Here is a 16,638-nt window from a genome sequence, read left to right as displayed (position 1 = left end):
ACTTGTATTTATACATGCATTTTAAATATGTATGTCATGTTTTATACTTTGGCAATATAACAATGTTTTTTTTTATCATGCCAATAAAGTTTTTAATTGAAATTTAATTGAATTGAATTGAGAGACAGACACGGGGAGAGAGAGAGACGGGGAGCGAGAGAGACGGGGAGAGAGAGAGAGAGACGGGGAGAGAGAGAGAGAGACGGGGAGAGAGAGAGAGACGGGGAGAGAGAGAGAGACGGGGAGAGAGAGAGGGGGAGAGAGAGAGAGAGACGGGGAGAGAGAGAGACGGGGAGCGAGAGAGACGGGGAGAGAGAGAGACGGGGAGAGAGAGAGACGGGGAGAGAGAGAGACGGGGAGAGAGAGAGACGGGGAGAGAGAGAGACGGGGAGCGAGAACAGTACAGGACACAGATGAGACATGGATGAGGGATCTATTACAGCAAGGGGGTGGGACCACTTTTACTAAAGAAAGCGGACATCATGGATGTCTGAGAACGGAATGGGAGCAAGGTTTATTTGCAAGTGGCAGGGTGGGAGGAAGTGCAGTCCAGATAACCGTGGGAATCGATAGGTTTGTAGTAGATGTTAGTCAATAGTCTGTCGCCTGTGATGGAGACAGAGAGATCAAAAAAGGGGAGTGATGTTAGATAGTCCAAGTAAATCTGAGGGCAGGGTAAAGTTAATGAAATCATCGAGGTCTGCAGGGGTGCTGGAAAGCCCCGATGCAGTCATCGATATTGTGGAGAAAGAGCTGGGGGATGGTGCAAGTGTACATTTGCAACAAGGACTGTCCCCCCTCCTGACTGTACCTTTGGATCAAGGAACAACAATGTAACCAACAAAAAGGCAGGTGTGTCTGGGGTCCTTGTGAGTGCCCATGGCTACACCTTTATCTTAACGAAAGTGAGAGGAGTCAAAAGAGAAGTTGTTGAGAGCGAGGACAAGTTCAACCAGGCGAGAGTGTTAGTAGAGGGAAATTGATTGGGTCTCTGATCAAGGAAGACCAGGAGGGTCTCGAGATCTTCCTAGTGGGGTATGCCGGTCTAAAGGCGTCTATGGGGAAAGATGGGGCAATGGGATCCTGGGAATTGAAAGTTATTGAAGTTGAAGGGCGTGTGAGGTGGAGTCAATATATTTGAAGATGTTTTCTGAGTGACAGGAGCAGGTAGAAACAATGGTATCACTAATTAGATCATTCAGAACATGCAATGTAGACAAAAATGCTGGAGAAACTGCGGGTGAGGCAGCATCTATGGAGCGAACGAAATAGGCAACGTTTCGGGTCGAGACCCTTCTTCAGACTGATGTGAGGGTGGGGAGGGGCGGGAAGAAACGTTGCCTATTTCCTGCCTCGACCCGAAACATTGCTTATTTCCATCGCTCCATAGATGCTGCCTCACCCGCTGAGTTTATACAGCATTTTTATCTACCTTTGATTTTCCAGCATCTGCAGTTCCTTCTTAAACATTCAGAACATGCAGATCATTTAGATTATTAATATTGCCTTTACAATCTCGACCAGCATCACGTTTATATTAAAATTCTAAAAGTTGAACCAAAAGTAATTACATCACCCAAAATCATTTTTACAACTTTGTGCTGATCATAATTACCTGTCCACGCAAATTGTATTCATAAAATCGATCCGCATGTATAACATCTCTGTAGCTTGTGCAAGCTGATTAACCAGTTAAGTCAAATAGTCCAAGAATTCAGTAAATATGCAAAATCAGTTTTGAAGAGAGAACAGTAACAAGATCATCAATTTGTGAAGAGGAAACCAAAGTCTCAATCACAGATCAACTCCACATAGACTTGCAACAAAAAATAGCACCCTCATTGCAATACTACTACTACTACTACTTGAGCAAGAGGAGCAAACCACTCAAATATTACGTGGCTAAATCACACAGATTTTCATGGCATCATTTTAAACTCAAGTTTGTTACTTTCTCGGCTAGGACAATTTCAGGGACAAATTCTCTTCAGCACTAATGTAGGTATAGATTTTGGATAAGGCCCTAAAACGAATGGGCAGCTGGTGATTTATGTTGTAGAAGTATGCTTACACCCATACAATTAACCTTGTCCTCAACAAATTACAATAGAAATATTCAACTACAATAATGATCAAAGAGAAAAGATTGAAAGGTAGATACTGACAAAAGTATAACAATAATTAATGTGTAGCAAGGAACGTTTCAAGTTGAGACCCTTCTTCAGACCCATTCCGTCTATGCAAAGAGTCTGAAGAAGGGTCTTGACCCGAAACGCCACCCATTCCTTCTATCCAGAGATGCTGCCTGTCCCGCTGAGTTACTCCAGCATTTTGCGGCAAAATCAGTGACTGGAAAATAAGACTCATTTTTAAAGTATCATGTAATTTGAAGATATATGAATATACCTACAACCATGACATACTAACAGACCAGAAAATTCAAATCTATCTCTTTCCACAGATGCAACCTGATTTGCTGACATCCCTCCACTTTTCTAACCTTCATTACTGTTCGCATTATTGTGGCAATACAACATATATATTGTGACTAAAACTTTAAAAGCATCCCAAGTTGCTGCACAGCACAGCACAGAATTTGGAGTGCACAAAGTCACCAGACAAGCCAGCAGTATCAGAGGCTGTGAAAAACAGAATCTCAGACTATTTCTCTAGCTGTTAGAGCAGGAAGACAAGTTTCACCACAAGACATTTAAAGTATTCCTCATGCTTTCTCCTATCATTTTTCGCATGGAGATGACCTGAACTAACATATCAAAAAGGATACGACTTGTGGTAACGAGCCAGGCTGCAGTTTGCAGAGTTCAATCAACAAAGTGGTATACATGACTTCAATGTGAGGGGGAAGAGGCAACCGGAAAAGTTCTCCAAATACAACCTATGAAACAATGAGGCGCATTATTGTAAAACACTTCTTGTAGTTTACTGAAAGCAAATAGAAATTCATACACAAGTGCATTCAAATATTTATGGAGCCACAATGACCACTCTGCAACTTAGCTAAAACATCAAGGGCAGAGATGTTAAATGTCAATTTCTCTTTTTAATGTGGTCACATACACCTTAAATCATTTTATCGTTGCTTACCCTCCAAGCATCAGTTTTCTTGCATAATTTCCCCCACGTTATTGAAATCTATAAAATGCGTAACATTTTGGCAGATTATTTCTTTTTATTTATGTCAGCATTTATTGCCCGTTTGTTAATGTCTTTGAGGAAGCTGCGAGTTTCTTGAATCACTGCAGTTTTTTGGTTATGATGTCTTATGATGCTGTGATGTAGCATGTTACAGGATTTAGATGCAACAATGAAGGAGGGAATGGCAATATATTTATCTGCACAATGGATGATGTGCGACTTGGAGGGGCACTTGGGATAAGCTTCCATGCACATGCTGCCCATGTCCTTCGAGAAGGTGCTAGAAGACTTCTCAGAACCCACAAAAACAAATGGAAGCAAGTCATTCTTGATCTAAAGAAACTACCTAACAAGAAAGGTCATGGTTTGGGAGATGCAAATGGAATACATTGGGCTAATAATTGCAATGGACTTTGTTTGAAACCAGTCATGTTGCACTGCCAGCAAACAACTCCAACTGGTCCAGAACGCAGCCGCCCGACTCATCACCCACACCAAATCCTGGCATCACATCACTCCAGTCCTCAAACAACTTCACTGGCTTCCCATCTCCCACCGGATCACCTACAAAATCCAGGTCCTCACCTACAAAGCCCTCCACCATCTGCCCCCCCCCCCCCCCCCCCCCCCCCCCCATATCAGTTTTGGGGACAGAGCCTTCTCCAGGGCAGCTCTCAGGCTCTGGAACTCTCTCCCCCAACTGATCCGCAATTCCGTGTCCCTCACCATCTTCCAGTCCCGCCTCAAGACCCATCTCTTCACCTCTGCCTATCCTTAGCCCCACGTCCACCTCCCTTTTCATCTGTGCTTGAATTGCCTCATATTGTGTTTTGAATTGAATTCTGTCTTTAATTTGTGTACTAGTCATGTCTCTACTATTTATTTCATTCCGCTTACATGTTTTTCCTCTACTTGCTAAATTTTTGTAAGGTGTCCTTGAGACTCTTGAAAGGCGCCCATAAATAAAATTTATTATTATTATTATTAATGGTTAAGGTAATGGATGGAGTTAAAAGAAATTCCTGATGTCACCACTGGACCTCCAGCCAATCACCCTATACAAGTTGAACACCGATTTTCCAGCAACTGATGATGTGTCCACTCCCCCACCCCCCAAAATTACAAGAGCTCAGTTGAAATTCCCTAAACAGCCACAGATGGCATTGCAAACTGAATGTGAATTAATTTACCCGCCAACCCATTCCACCGCCCAGAGGTCCGGCTCCCGACTCTAAACAACCGAGGAGACAGTGGGAGCCGGGATGGGTCGGCTGGCCATTTCAATCACATTCAGCTCACTTTTAAAATTTTTTTTTTTATAAACGCGTTTGGCACTCCATGGTGCTTTAGAAACACAGGAGGAGTGTCATTAGCAGGCCAGGGGCGTATTGTTGTTTTATTATCACGTGACTGTTGGTCTGGAAAAACTGATAATCCAGGAAGTAGGTATGTTACAAAACTTACCTTCAGCGACGCTGCAGTTCTGTCACTGGCCGTGTGCGCGATTTTGGCGCCTTTGAGGGGGGGGGGGGGGGGGGGCCGGAGTTTTATTTTCTCGGGCTGCAGCCAATGCTGAAGAATTGTTCCGACTGCCGGTCTGTGAATTTTTTTTTTTTTTAAACCACGGGACAATTTCAGCGCTGGAGTAAAATAAAAATCAGCTTCTAACGCTGTAAACGCCGATAACCGGGACGGATTTCACGTACGGGACAGCTAAAGGTAAGCCATTTATTTTATTTCTCGAGTTATTACTGAAAATGTTCAAAATTCAGACAAAACTTTTAAAGACGACTGTCTTTTGCTGATGACGTCACAATGGGTCTGCTTGCTGCCGTCATCCTCGTGCTGCGAATGATGCTCCCCCTCCCTCCTCCCCCCCGTTATTCAAAAGACTCCGGAGATGAAGTCGCCGAACATGCAGTCTTTTGGTAGCCAGCTTGGGGTCCTCGGGTCGCGCATGGTGGGGAGGTTGCTGCTGCAGATTGGACCTGGGCTGGAGCAGATCCTGGAGCTGGAGTGAGGGAGTATTGCGTTTGGGAACCAGCCCTGCCCTGTGACGCCGCGCGCCATCTCTCTGTGCCTCTGCCCTCTCTCCCACTCCCCCGGGCCTCTCTCCCACTCCCTCCCTCCACCCCTCTCTCCCCCCCTCCTTTCTCTTTCCCCCTCCCTCTCCCCCCCACCTGCCCCTCTCTCTCTCTCTGCCCCTCTCTCTGTCTCTGCCCACTCTCTCTACCCCCCCCCCCCCCTACACGCGCCTGCAAATTGGGGGCTATGCGTGAGTGGATAGGGCAGGGATGGGGTAAAAGGAGCGAATTAATAATATTAACATAATATCTAGGGGGTTAGTGTATGTGTGTGTGTGTGGGGGGGGGGGGGGTTAGTGTGTGTGAGTGGGATGCCACAGGCCCCCTCCCCCCCCCGGCAACCGCGTGTTGAGGGGATGGTACCCAATGGGTCCCACATGGTCTAGTATTACATAAAAATACCATGAATAAAATTGTGAGTGTATATTTTTGAATGAGACTGCCGCAGAAGTCCGGCTCCTGAACCCGCCTAATTAATGGGTGAGGGCAGTTCCTGTGGGTTCCTCTGTTTACTGAATCCCACTGACCGCCCGTGTGCAGAGTGGGAGTCACAGCCATAGTGGGACAGGGGCAGTGACAGGAAAATGCCTAACCCTAACTCGCCCCCCCTTCCAGAGCTGCCCACGGCTGGAGCTGCTTTGGGTCCGGCTGCGGACTCCGTACGTGTGGCCGCTCAGAGCGTCCATCTCGGCCAGCATGCCCTTCTGGATCATCACGGTGATGATGGTGGGGAGCAGCACTGCCCTGCACGCTGCCCGGGCCGCCTTCAGCACCCCCATAGCACCGGCTCCATCAGTCCGCCCGCTCGTTCATTGCAACACCAGCGGCCCGACAGCCCGACCGACCATTCTCAGCACCCACCGGCGGCCCGACCGACCATTCTCAGCACCCACCGGAGGCCCGACCAACCATTCTCAGCACCCACCGGCGGCCCGACCGACCACTCACCGGCAGCCCGATCGATCTTTCACAGCATCCACCGGCCTAATGACACTTCACAGCATCCATCGGCCTACCGACAGCCCGACCGATCCTTCACAGCATCCACTGGCCTACCGACAGACTGATCAACTGACTGACTGACCGACCGACTTCTGACTGACTTCCAACTGACCCTAATCCTAACCCTAACTCTACATTTGTTATTTATCATTTTTATTTAACAGTTCACATAGAAACTTTATAAAGATAAATCAATTGTAAAACAAATTATCAGCAAGGTTAGCATTACCTTTATTCCTTGGAAACCTTGCTATTGTTTTGATGTAATTAGGAGGCAGCCAAGATCCCAGAGTGCTCACTGCCTAGCTACCATGAAACAAAGCGCATGAATGGTCAATTTGCGTCCAACGCAATGTCAAACGTGCACTGATTGGACAATTACTACTCGGAAAATTGGAGGTTTTTCTCATATTTTAAAAATATGTGCAGGTTTTGTTCTTGACGAGTTTCAGGTATGATTTCTATAATATTTTTACACAATATGTTAAAAATTCAGGTAGTCACGTGATTTGGGTCACAAACCTAAACAAAAAAGCACCTCGGCCCACAGCCTACATCTCTGTTTTTAAATTCCAGCCCTCTTGATATAAATGCTAGCATTGAATTTGCCTTCCTTATTACCGATTCGACTTGCAAATTAACTTTTGCAAGTCCCTTTGCACCTCTGATTTCTAAATTCTCTCTCTGGTCTGCATCTAATTTTAAATGCCAATACATCGGGTCATATCAGTTCATCAAAATTCCATTGTTAACTATATTTTTTCAATTTTACATCAATGACAAAATAGTGCTCTGTATAATGGTCCTGGACTACATCAGAAAATATGGTGTTTTCATAGCAGTCCCCAAGAAATTCAACTGCTTGCTTTTTGTCAGTCTAACAAAAACATTCACTTCCACCATATTAATCCCTGAATGCAAAACCCTGACATAGTCCAAGATTCTATAAACTGAAGAAAACACCAATAACTAAGAATTTTATAACTTGACCCACCTTTACGCCAGTATTTATTAGATAAACAAAATTTCTAGTAAATAAAATACAAGTTACCAACTTCCATTACAAAAGGTTCATACCTCCACTATGTGGTAATTCAGGGGAATCTTGTTTTTTCCAGGATAGCTGAGCAACTGTGCAGCACTGTCAGTGAAGACAGACAAAGCAAATTAATATACAGAAATATAAATATAAATTGATATTCTTGTGCAAAGTTAAAATCTGCCTTGCTATATCTAGTTAGTAGTTTTACTACCAAGATCAATTATTAGACATTGAAGAATGGACTTATGATAATTGAACACCATTACATATAATTACATTTATGGTTGCTGTTTATTACTGGCTACGACAATACATTTAAACTATTCTTCCCACCTTTATAATCTTTTATACATACGCTTTAATATACAGTAGAACTCCAATAATCAGTTATCTCATTGTTTAGAAATTGCAATGGTCCACTGAAACTCACAGGGTCTTTCTTGCACTCCATTGAAACTCGCCAGGTTCTCTTTCCAACACCCCTTTGAAACTTACTGGGTTCACTGGGAAATTTATATTACTGCGTAACATCTTTAAAAACTTAAAATAAGATTGTGCTGAAATTCTTATTAGAATAGCAGCCAATAGTGTAGAAAAACTGCTATTTACAGCATCACCAAAATCATGAATGTGCATGACTAATGGGGGTTTTACTGTACACAATTAATTTATATCCACTTATTTCTCAACCAATAAGAAAATGTTATTGTAGGAATTAAAAAGGCTGGACCTTACCATGTTTTCCTTTCCTTCCAATGAGATTTGATAATACAACGGAGATTCTCTTCAATTACTAATCTCTCAACAGAGTGGCTGCCAGGCATGACTGGGCCCTAAAGCAAGAGATAACATGAATGTGATTTTTTTTTTTTAAACTTATTTTTTTAATGTAGCTAATATTCACAGCATCCATGCAACCAAGACAGCTGACCATAAATCAAAAATATTATGCTTAAAACTGAAGTCTAACAAAACTGCAGTTCAAGATCTGAACATCTAGCACAGGTAGATTAAACTATTTTAAGATTGCCAGATATTATCAACAAAGGACTCAAAATAAATGCATTTTAATAATGATTTTTTTTTAAATAACTGAACAGATATTACACATATTCAAAACTAGTTTGAAAAGAAGAGGGATGAGGAGGTTACAGAATAATTTAGTGGGTCAAAGCCAGGACAAATGTATCATAAGCAGTCAGATCACTTTTTGCTCAGGATCTGAGTATTCCTGCGCAAAGGAACAGGTTAGCTTTGAGAAACAATAGATAAATTGAACAACAGTAACCAGTCTAGATAATGGTGAAATAATAACACATAAATTTCTCATTGTGATAAAAGAATCTGACCAACAATTCAACATCAGTCATTATATAATACCACTTACACACATCCTCTTACAAGCTTGCTAATCTATATCAGCTCCCAGTTCATCAATACCTTTGTTTAAAGTTTCATACTCACATAAGGCTCACTCCACCTGTACTATAACTCTCAAAAATCTTTACATTCCTCTTACTTTGGACTTTTGCACACCTTCCACATACTTCACACCAGAAAATGGCTGTCGTTTTATTCACGCTGTATGAATCTATCTATGGCCGAATCTTTGGATTTCTTTCCCCTACATTTATCTCCCCTTTGTATCCCTCTTTATGACCAGGTTTTTAGTTACCTTGGTTTAGTTATCTTTTGTTCTGCCTAGATTTCTCAAATCTGTGATGTATCCACGTAACATTTTACCATATTAAAAGCATGATATAAATGCAAGTTGTTGTTGTCGAGCATTCATAAAATCACTATACAAAAGCACATAAAATACTTGTGCCAACACACCATTTACACTTACACACGACTCCAGATCTCAATGCTGCTAAAAATCTATCACAAAATACATAAAGGATACTTTAATTATCTGCACAAAACAAATATCAATTGTATCCTTCCCATATATCATCCTTTTGGCCATATTTGTAGAAGCCTGCAAGGCAAATGTCATTGAGGCCTATGGGTTTCGGGTCCCTACAAGTGGGATCCAGCAAGTTAGTAGTAAAGACTTACTGATTTACTTCCTAGGTGGAATATACCATGCTTGGCCATGGACTTAATTCAGATCAGGCAGATTATTACAGACAAAGAACAAAATCAAGACTGTTTATTGTTGATCACATTTTACATTTGACCACCAACCCAAAATCAGTTGTGTAAAATTGTACCAAAACAATTAAAAGATTGAAAAGGCAATAAAGAATTACACCAAATTAGCTGTTCTAACATGATGGAAAATATTAAAAACAGATGATTTAACCCAATGTGAAATAGCAATTAAGACAGGGCCCAAAACTTTATTTGCTCCAGCTGGTCAGACAAGTTAGCATTCTCGTGAATCTTTTTGCACTGTCATTAAACTGGAATGGGTGCAAAAAAGATTTACGAAGATGTTACTGGGACTGGAAGGTTTCTATTATAAGGAGAGGTTGGGTCTTCTTTCCTGGAGCGTATGGGGCTGAGGGTGACTTTATAGTGGTTTATAAAATCAAAGAGAAGCATAGATAAAGTAAATAGTCAATAGTCTTTTCCGCATGGTTCTGGAACATTAAACTAGAGTTTAAATTGAGAGGGAAAAGATTCTAAAGGGACTTGGTGGGGGGCAACTTTTTCCATGCAGAGGGTGGTGGATATCTGCAAAGAGCAGCCAGACGAAGTGGTGGAGTTGGGTACAATTATAATTTAGAAGACACCTGAACAGTTACAAGGATATGATAAGTTTGGAGTGATGTGGGCCAGGTGTAGACAAGTGGGACCTGCACAGTTAGGTAACTTGGTCAGCACGGGCGGGTGGTGCCGAAAGGATTGTTTATATACTGTATGATTCCTTAAGTTTTCTTTCCGTTGCCACTGTTGGCCCAGGCATATCTGCAGTCAGAGCTCTATTCCGAGGAAAACATTTTTGCAAGGGTATTAATGATTTTTTGAAGATAAAGTAAGATTTTTTTAAGTGTGTTATGAACTAATGAGGGGCAGGTAAATGTGAGGAACAAGATAAGTAATAAGAATATTGCAGTCTTTAGTATGTGCAACCACATACATGAGCAGCACATCTCGTAAAACTCAAGGCAGAGAGTCCATTTCCATCTTCCCAATGTTCCAGGAATTATTATGGAAACGTTTCAGCTTTAATCACAACTTATGTAAAATTATCTATTGTTCAATAGCCCATGTTTGACTGTTAGGTTTCCAAAACAAAATAACTAACTATTAAAATGTCATTAATTATTACCATCAAAACTATTAAAGATCATATTAAAACTGATGCATATACATGAACAAAGGCCCAGAATTTGCAGTCAGCAGCGAAACAATGACGCTTAAGCTGAACTTGAAGAAAGCTGCCCTAAAGATTTAGCTACCTGTTGCTGTCAAGCATTAATTCAAATGAGCCCCTGATATCCAGCTACTGTGATGTTGTTAAGCTGGCTAAGCATCCAATCGCATTAAGATTTCTCAGACAGCATAAGGCACATATTTTTAAATTACTTTTTAAACATTATACAGATTGCTAAATAAAAAATTGGAACATACACATAAAAGAAAGAAAGACTTGCATTTATATAGCATCTTTCATGTCTCTTTCATAACGTCCCAAATCGCTTTACAGCCAATGAAGTACGTTTGAAGTGTTGTCACTGTTCTAATGTAAGAAATATGTAACATGTGATTAAGGTAGCAACTCAAATACCACATTTAAAAAAATCTATCATATTTTGAAATATTTAAGGGATTGATAACACAATTACATAATTGTTTAGGACCCAGTAGCTAGTTAAGCAATAATTGTGGCTTAATATGCCATTAAAGACTCTTAAATCTCATGCAATAAAATACAGGATTTCAGGCTATTTTTCAGGGGGACTATTTTGTACATTGGTTAAATTCTCTCAATCATGAAGGCTGCAACTGCACAGCCAACAGAGAACGTTTGAATCACTGACAGCAACTTCAAAATTTCCAGATTGAAATACATTTACAAGCCAGAAAATCAAAGTTACTGTGAATATCATGAAGTAATAATGGCAAAAGCAGGTAGTTTTACCATCATTACTATTGCAAAATCTGGGCACAAATATTCAGTTATTCCACTCAAATGTTTAATAGTTGATTATGCATTGAATATTTGAAATCATTAAATGTGTGCATTCACATATCCAACAACTTGCATCTGTATCATGATTCTAATGCTAAATACCTTCCAGGCACTGCACAGAAAGTAGAGTCAGAACAAGAATCTGCCACTTTTCAGCAACAAATCCAAACTGAAGCTCATATTGTGGTGACCAACAACTGTGTAAAATAAGCTACTGCATACCTCAGGGGCATCTGTGTAGTCGAACATTCTGAAAACGACAAGTGGCACAGGATAGATAGAGTCCTTTGTGTGAGGAGGTGGAGTGAACGGTGGCAGATTGTGCTGCAAGGCCTCACAGAGGACACTATCGAAAGCCAAATACGGTCTCAAGATATGTTTCTCCTGCCAACGATCTTTTTTCAACTTCTGAATTTGTGCCCACAGACAGTCCAAGTACTGCAGCAAAAAAAAATATTCTTCAATGATTAATCAGCCAATCATTCATGTTGAAGTGCGGAATGTGCTATTATTTTATTAAAGTCTATATTACTAATAAATGCTATAGCAAAATCTCAAATCAGTTTTGAAAAAGACCAACATATTATCTGAATTATGTAGCCACAGTAGGTAAAGAAGATGGCATCAGGCAAGTAAAAAAAAATGTAGATGAGCAAAATTAGTGTAGCTGGGCAAAATGTTCGATACGGGAAGATACACTCTCCAACACTACCCTCTGTCTTATTTTGCAAAGTAGTTATGAATTCAAACTACCCATTCCGATGCATCTTAATCTGCTGGATCAGCCTCCCCTCAACGAGTTTATCAAATGCCTTACTAAAATCCAAATAGACAACATCCATTGCATTATCCTCACCAATCATCCTCATTATCTCCTCAAAAAAACCCAATCAATATACAATGGCATAGCTGATAGAGCTGATGCCTCACTGCGCCCGAGACCCGGGTTCAATCTCAGGTGCTGTCTGTATGGCTTTTGCACTGCACCATGCAGGTTTCCCTGTGACTGAGTGTTTTCTCCAGGTGCTCTGGTTTCCCCCCATATCCCACGCATGTGCTGGGTTTGTAAATCCTCTGTAAATTGCCTAGAATGGAGAGACCATCGGGACTTTAATGAGTACTTTGTTACTTTGTCGGAACCAGATATGTAGCGACTCTTTGCGTAGTTTATGCATTGTTTGCAAAAACAAAGCATTTCATGTGACAATAATCATTGAATTGAATCATTGATTCCTTCTACTTGCCTACTTGAGTTTTCCTGCTTGATGTCTGTCTCTGTCTGTCTGATTTCATTTTCCAAAACCTTACATATGCTTGCTTTATTTTTGACCAAATTTAGAATGCCTCTGGTCACCTATGGTTATCTTACTGTGCCATATTTATCGCTCCTCCTCACTGTTGGTCCTGAATTTTAAGAAAAAGCGGGAAGCCATTTAGAACGGAGATGAGGAAACACTTTTTCACACACAGAGTTGTTAGCCTGTGGAATTCTCTGCCTCAGGCCGGTTCTCTGGATACTTTCAAGATAGAGCTAGATATGGCTCTTAAAGATAGCGGAGTCAGAGGATATGGGGAGAAGGCAAGAATGGGGTACTGATTGGGGATGATCAGCCATGATCACATTGAATGGCGGTGATGGCTCGAGGGGCCGAATGGCCTACTCCTGCATCTATTGTCTATTGAACTCTGACCACCTGTTACTTGATCAGATTATGGAATGTCCCTTCCCGAGAAAATAGCACAGAAGACCTGATAACTACTTCAACAAAGTATTAATCATTTCCTCCAAAATTTGACTGGTTTAGGTTTCAAATTTAAAAAGATTGAATAACATTTAATTTTTTTTAAATGGTATGGAAACTTAGAATGTGTGTTAAATGGAAGAGTTACATCCTGGAGTTTAGAAATTGGTGTTTACAAGCCCATGCAATTAAAGTTCTGTAACCTTGCACTTTAGAATGAATGAATGCAAAATGTCCATGTCTTGTTTCTGGTTAGGAAGAAAGGAATCGATAATGTCCCTTTCCCAAAGCTTTTCCTAGTCATTTGATCTCCCTATGGTTGTGATTTAGAAGTATCAAAGTAAACTGACTTCAATTGCTGGGAAATATCAAGCCTCCAATTGGGTCTTCCATTTAAAACAGATGCATACTGAATTAACAAAAATGCACATAAAAAGTTGTTTCCATTTCAATAAGAAATGTATTTAAACATAGAAAATGTGTCTTCAATAACATTACTCACCTCTTCTTGTTCATGTGGTTGTTCAGCAGTCCAGCATTGTAGCATTGGAATATGATGTTTTTGACGTTTGCTACAACAGATAAAGGAAAGGATAAATATAAGCCTTGGCCCATGTACAAAGGTCTGCCCGTTGTTGATGGGAAAATCTATACATAAAATTTGCAAATCCACAATAGGCCTTAAGATACGTCCACTGAGATAAAGTACTCATAATCATACTTTATTAGCCAATTATGTTTTGCAACATACTTGCATCATACAAGAGCTTAGAATCATGACCAAATACATCATAATTCAAAACAATATAGGAAAGGCCAGTTTTACACCCAACCTTTGCAGCCTCGTACTTCATTCTGCTTATCTGAACAAAAGCACGACTTTGAAAGTCTTTTCTGGAAATCAGTACAACTCCCACTTTTGTATACAGGGAGAGCTAAAGAATGCTACCAGGATTACATCATTAAAACATAGAAACATAGAAAATAGGTGCAGGAGTAGGCCATTCGGCCCTTTGAACCTGCACCGCCATTCAATATGATCATGGCTGATCATCCAACTCAGTATCCTGTACCTGCCTTCTCTCCATACCCCTTGATCCCTTTAGCCACAAGGGCCACATCTAACTCCCTCTTAAATGTAGCCAATGAACTGGCCTCAACTACCTTCTGTGGCAGAGAGTTCCAGAGATTCACCACTCTCTGTGTGAAAAATATTTTTCTCATCTCGGTCCTAAAGGATTTCCTCTTTATCCTTAAACTGTGACTCCTTGTCCTGGACTTCCCCAACATCGTTGGAACAATCTTCCTGCATCTAGCCTGTCCAACCCCTTAAGAATTTTGTAAGTTTCTATAAGATCCCACCTCAATCTTCTAAATTCTAGCGAGTACAAGCCGAGTCTATCCAGTCTTTCTTCATATGAAAGTCCTGACATCCCAGGAATCAGTCTGGTGAACCTTCTCTGTACTTCCTCTATGGCAAGAATGTCTTTCCTCAGATTTGGAGACCAAAACTGTACACAATACTCCAGGTGTGGTCTCACCAATACCCTGTACAACTGCAGTAGAACCTCCCTGCTCCTATACTCAAATCCTTTTGCTATGAATGCTAACATACCATTCGCTTTCTTCACTGCCTGCTGCACCTGCATGCCTACTTTCAATTGCTGGTGTACCATGACACCCAGGTCTCGTTGCATCTCCCCTTTTCCTAATCGGCCACCATTTAGATAATAGTCTACTTTCCTGTTTTTGCCACCAAAGTGGATAACCTCACATTTATCCACATTATACTGCATCTGCCATCTGCCCACTCACCCAGCCTATCCAAGTCACCTTGCAGCCTCCTAGCATCCTCCTCACAGCTAACACTGCCCCCCAGCTTCGTGTCATCCGCAAACTTGGAGATGTTGCATTCAATTCCCTCGTCCAAATCATTAATATATATTGTAAATAGCTGGGGTCCCAGCACTGAGCCTTGCGGTACCCCACTAGTCACTGCCTGCCATTCTGAAAAGGACCCGTTTACTCCTACTCTTTGCTTCCTGTTTGCCAGCCAGTTCTCTATCCACATCAATACTGAACCCCCAATACCGTGTGCTTTAAGTTTGTATACTAATCTCTTAGGTGGGACCTTGTCGAAAGCCTTCTGAAAGTCCAGATATAACACATCCACTGGTTCTCCCTTATCCACTCTACTGGTTACATCCTCGAAAAATTCTATAAGATTCGTCAGACATGATTTACCTTTCGTAAATCCATGCTGACTTTGTCCAATGATTTCACCACTTTCCATGTGCTGCTATCCCATCTTTAATAACTGACTCTAGCAGTTTCCCCACTACCGATGTTAGACTAACTGGTCTGTAATTCCCCATTTTCTCTCTTCCTCCCTTTTTAAAAAGTGGGGTTACTCAACCAACCATTCAATTTTCAACCAACCAATTTTCAACCATTCAACCAACCAAACACTCAATCATTCAATTTTCAAATGTCCTCCGCTAATCTGGCAAGAAAGAAAGTGTACCTTAATTCAAAAAAGCTCAGGAAGAATGATTGATATGGGTTTATATTGTCACGTATACCACGTGTACCAAGATACAGTGAAAAGCCTTTTTTATTAGCAAATTAAAGTGGCATTGAAGATAAATTTCTCTAGATTTGGGGATGGTTTCAGTGTATTGGAAAATAGAAGATGTAACAAAAGGGAGGGAAAATGAATTTAGATGTAGGGATTAAAAGTAACTAGCAAATTCTCAGATGACACAAAGCTGGGTGGCAGTGTGAACTGTGTGGAGGATGCTATGAGGCTGCAGGGTGACTTGGACAGGTTGGGTGAGTGGGCAGATGCATGGCACATGCAGTTTAATATGGCTAAATTTGAGGTTATCCACTTTGGTAGCAAGAACAGGAAGGTAGATTATTATCTGAATTATGTCAAGTTTGGAAAAGGGGAAGTACAATGAGATCTGGATGTCCTTGTTCATCAGTCACTGAAAGTAAGCATGCAGGTACAGCAGGCAGTGGGGAAAGCTAATGGCACGTTGGCCTTCATAACATGAGGAGTTGAGTATAGGAGCAAAGAGGTCCTTCTGCAGTTGTACAGGGCCCCAGTGAGACTACACTTGGAGTATTGTGTGTGCAGTTTTGGTCTCCAAATTTGAGGAAGGACATTCTTGCTAATGAGGGAATGCAGCGTAGGTTCACGAGGTTAATTCCCGGGATGGCGGGACTGTCATATGTTGAAAGAATGGAGCGACTGGAATTTAAAAGGATGAGAGGGGATCCTATTAAAACATATTAGTAGAGCTAATAGGTCTTGATGTTTCAATCCCTGTAGTAAGTTGGCACTCTTGCCATTTGCAGTGGGATTGGAGTAGTGAAGGGTAGGGTAGGTACGTCATCGGGGTCATCAGGTGGGCACCCTCCTTCTTTGAGGTTTCATTGACAAGCCCACAACATCTCCAGAGG

The 16,638-nt window shown here is 41.3% G+C and overlaps 1 protein-coding gene across 2 annotated transcripts in view; it reads right to left on the bottom strand.

Moving 5' to 3' along the window:
• ncbp1 (nuclear cap binding protein subunit 1) overlaps nucleotides 1–16,638 on the bottom strand; it is a 63,575-nt gene that overhangs the window by 32,945 nt on the left and 13,992 nt on the right. For both annotated transcript variants that reach the window (XM_033017852.1, XM_033017853.1), the window contains exons 7-12: nucleotides 13,673–13,742; nucleotides 11,651–11,866; nucleotides 8,020–8,117; nucleotides 7,320–7,383; nucleotides 2,786–2,896; nucleotides 1,616–1,680 (exon numbers count right to left, since the gene is read on the bottom strand). In XM_033017852.1, the coding sequence (XP_032873743.1) occupies nucleotides 1,616–1,680; nucleotides 2,786–2,896; nucleotides 7,320–7,383; nucleotides 8,020–8,117; nucleotides 11,651–11,866; nucleotides 13,673–13,742 (624 nt within the window). The remainder of the gene's footprint in view (nucleotides 1–1,615; nucleotides 1,681–2,785; nucleotides 2,897–7,319; nucleotides 7,384–8,019; nucleotides 8,118–11,650; nucleotides 11,867–13,672; nucleotides 13,743–16,638) is intronic.

Source organism: Amblyraja radiata, chromosome 3 (assembly GCF_010909765.2).
Source record: "Amblyraja radiata isolate CabotCenter1 chromosome 3, sAmbRad1.1.pri, whole genome shotgun sequence".
NCBI lineage: Eukaryota > Metazoa > Chordata > Chondrichthyes > Rajiformes > Rajidae > Amblyraja > Amblyraja radiata.
The sequence above is the reverse complement of the archived record's forward strand: the minus strand, read 5'-3'. Positions and strand labels throughout refer to the sequence as shown.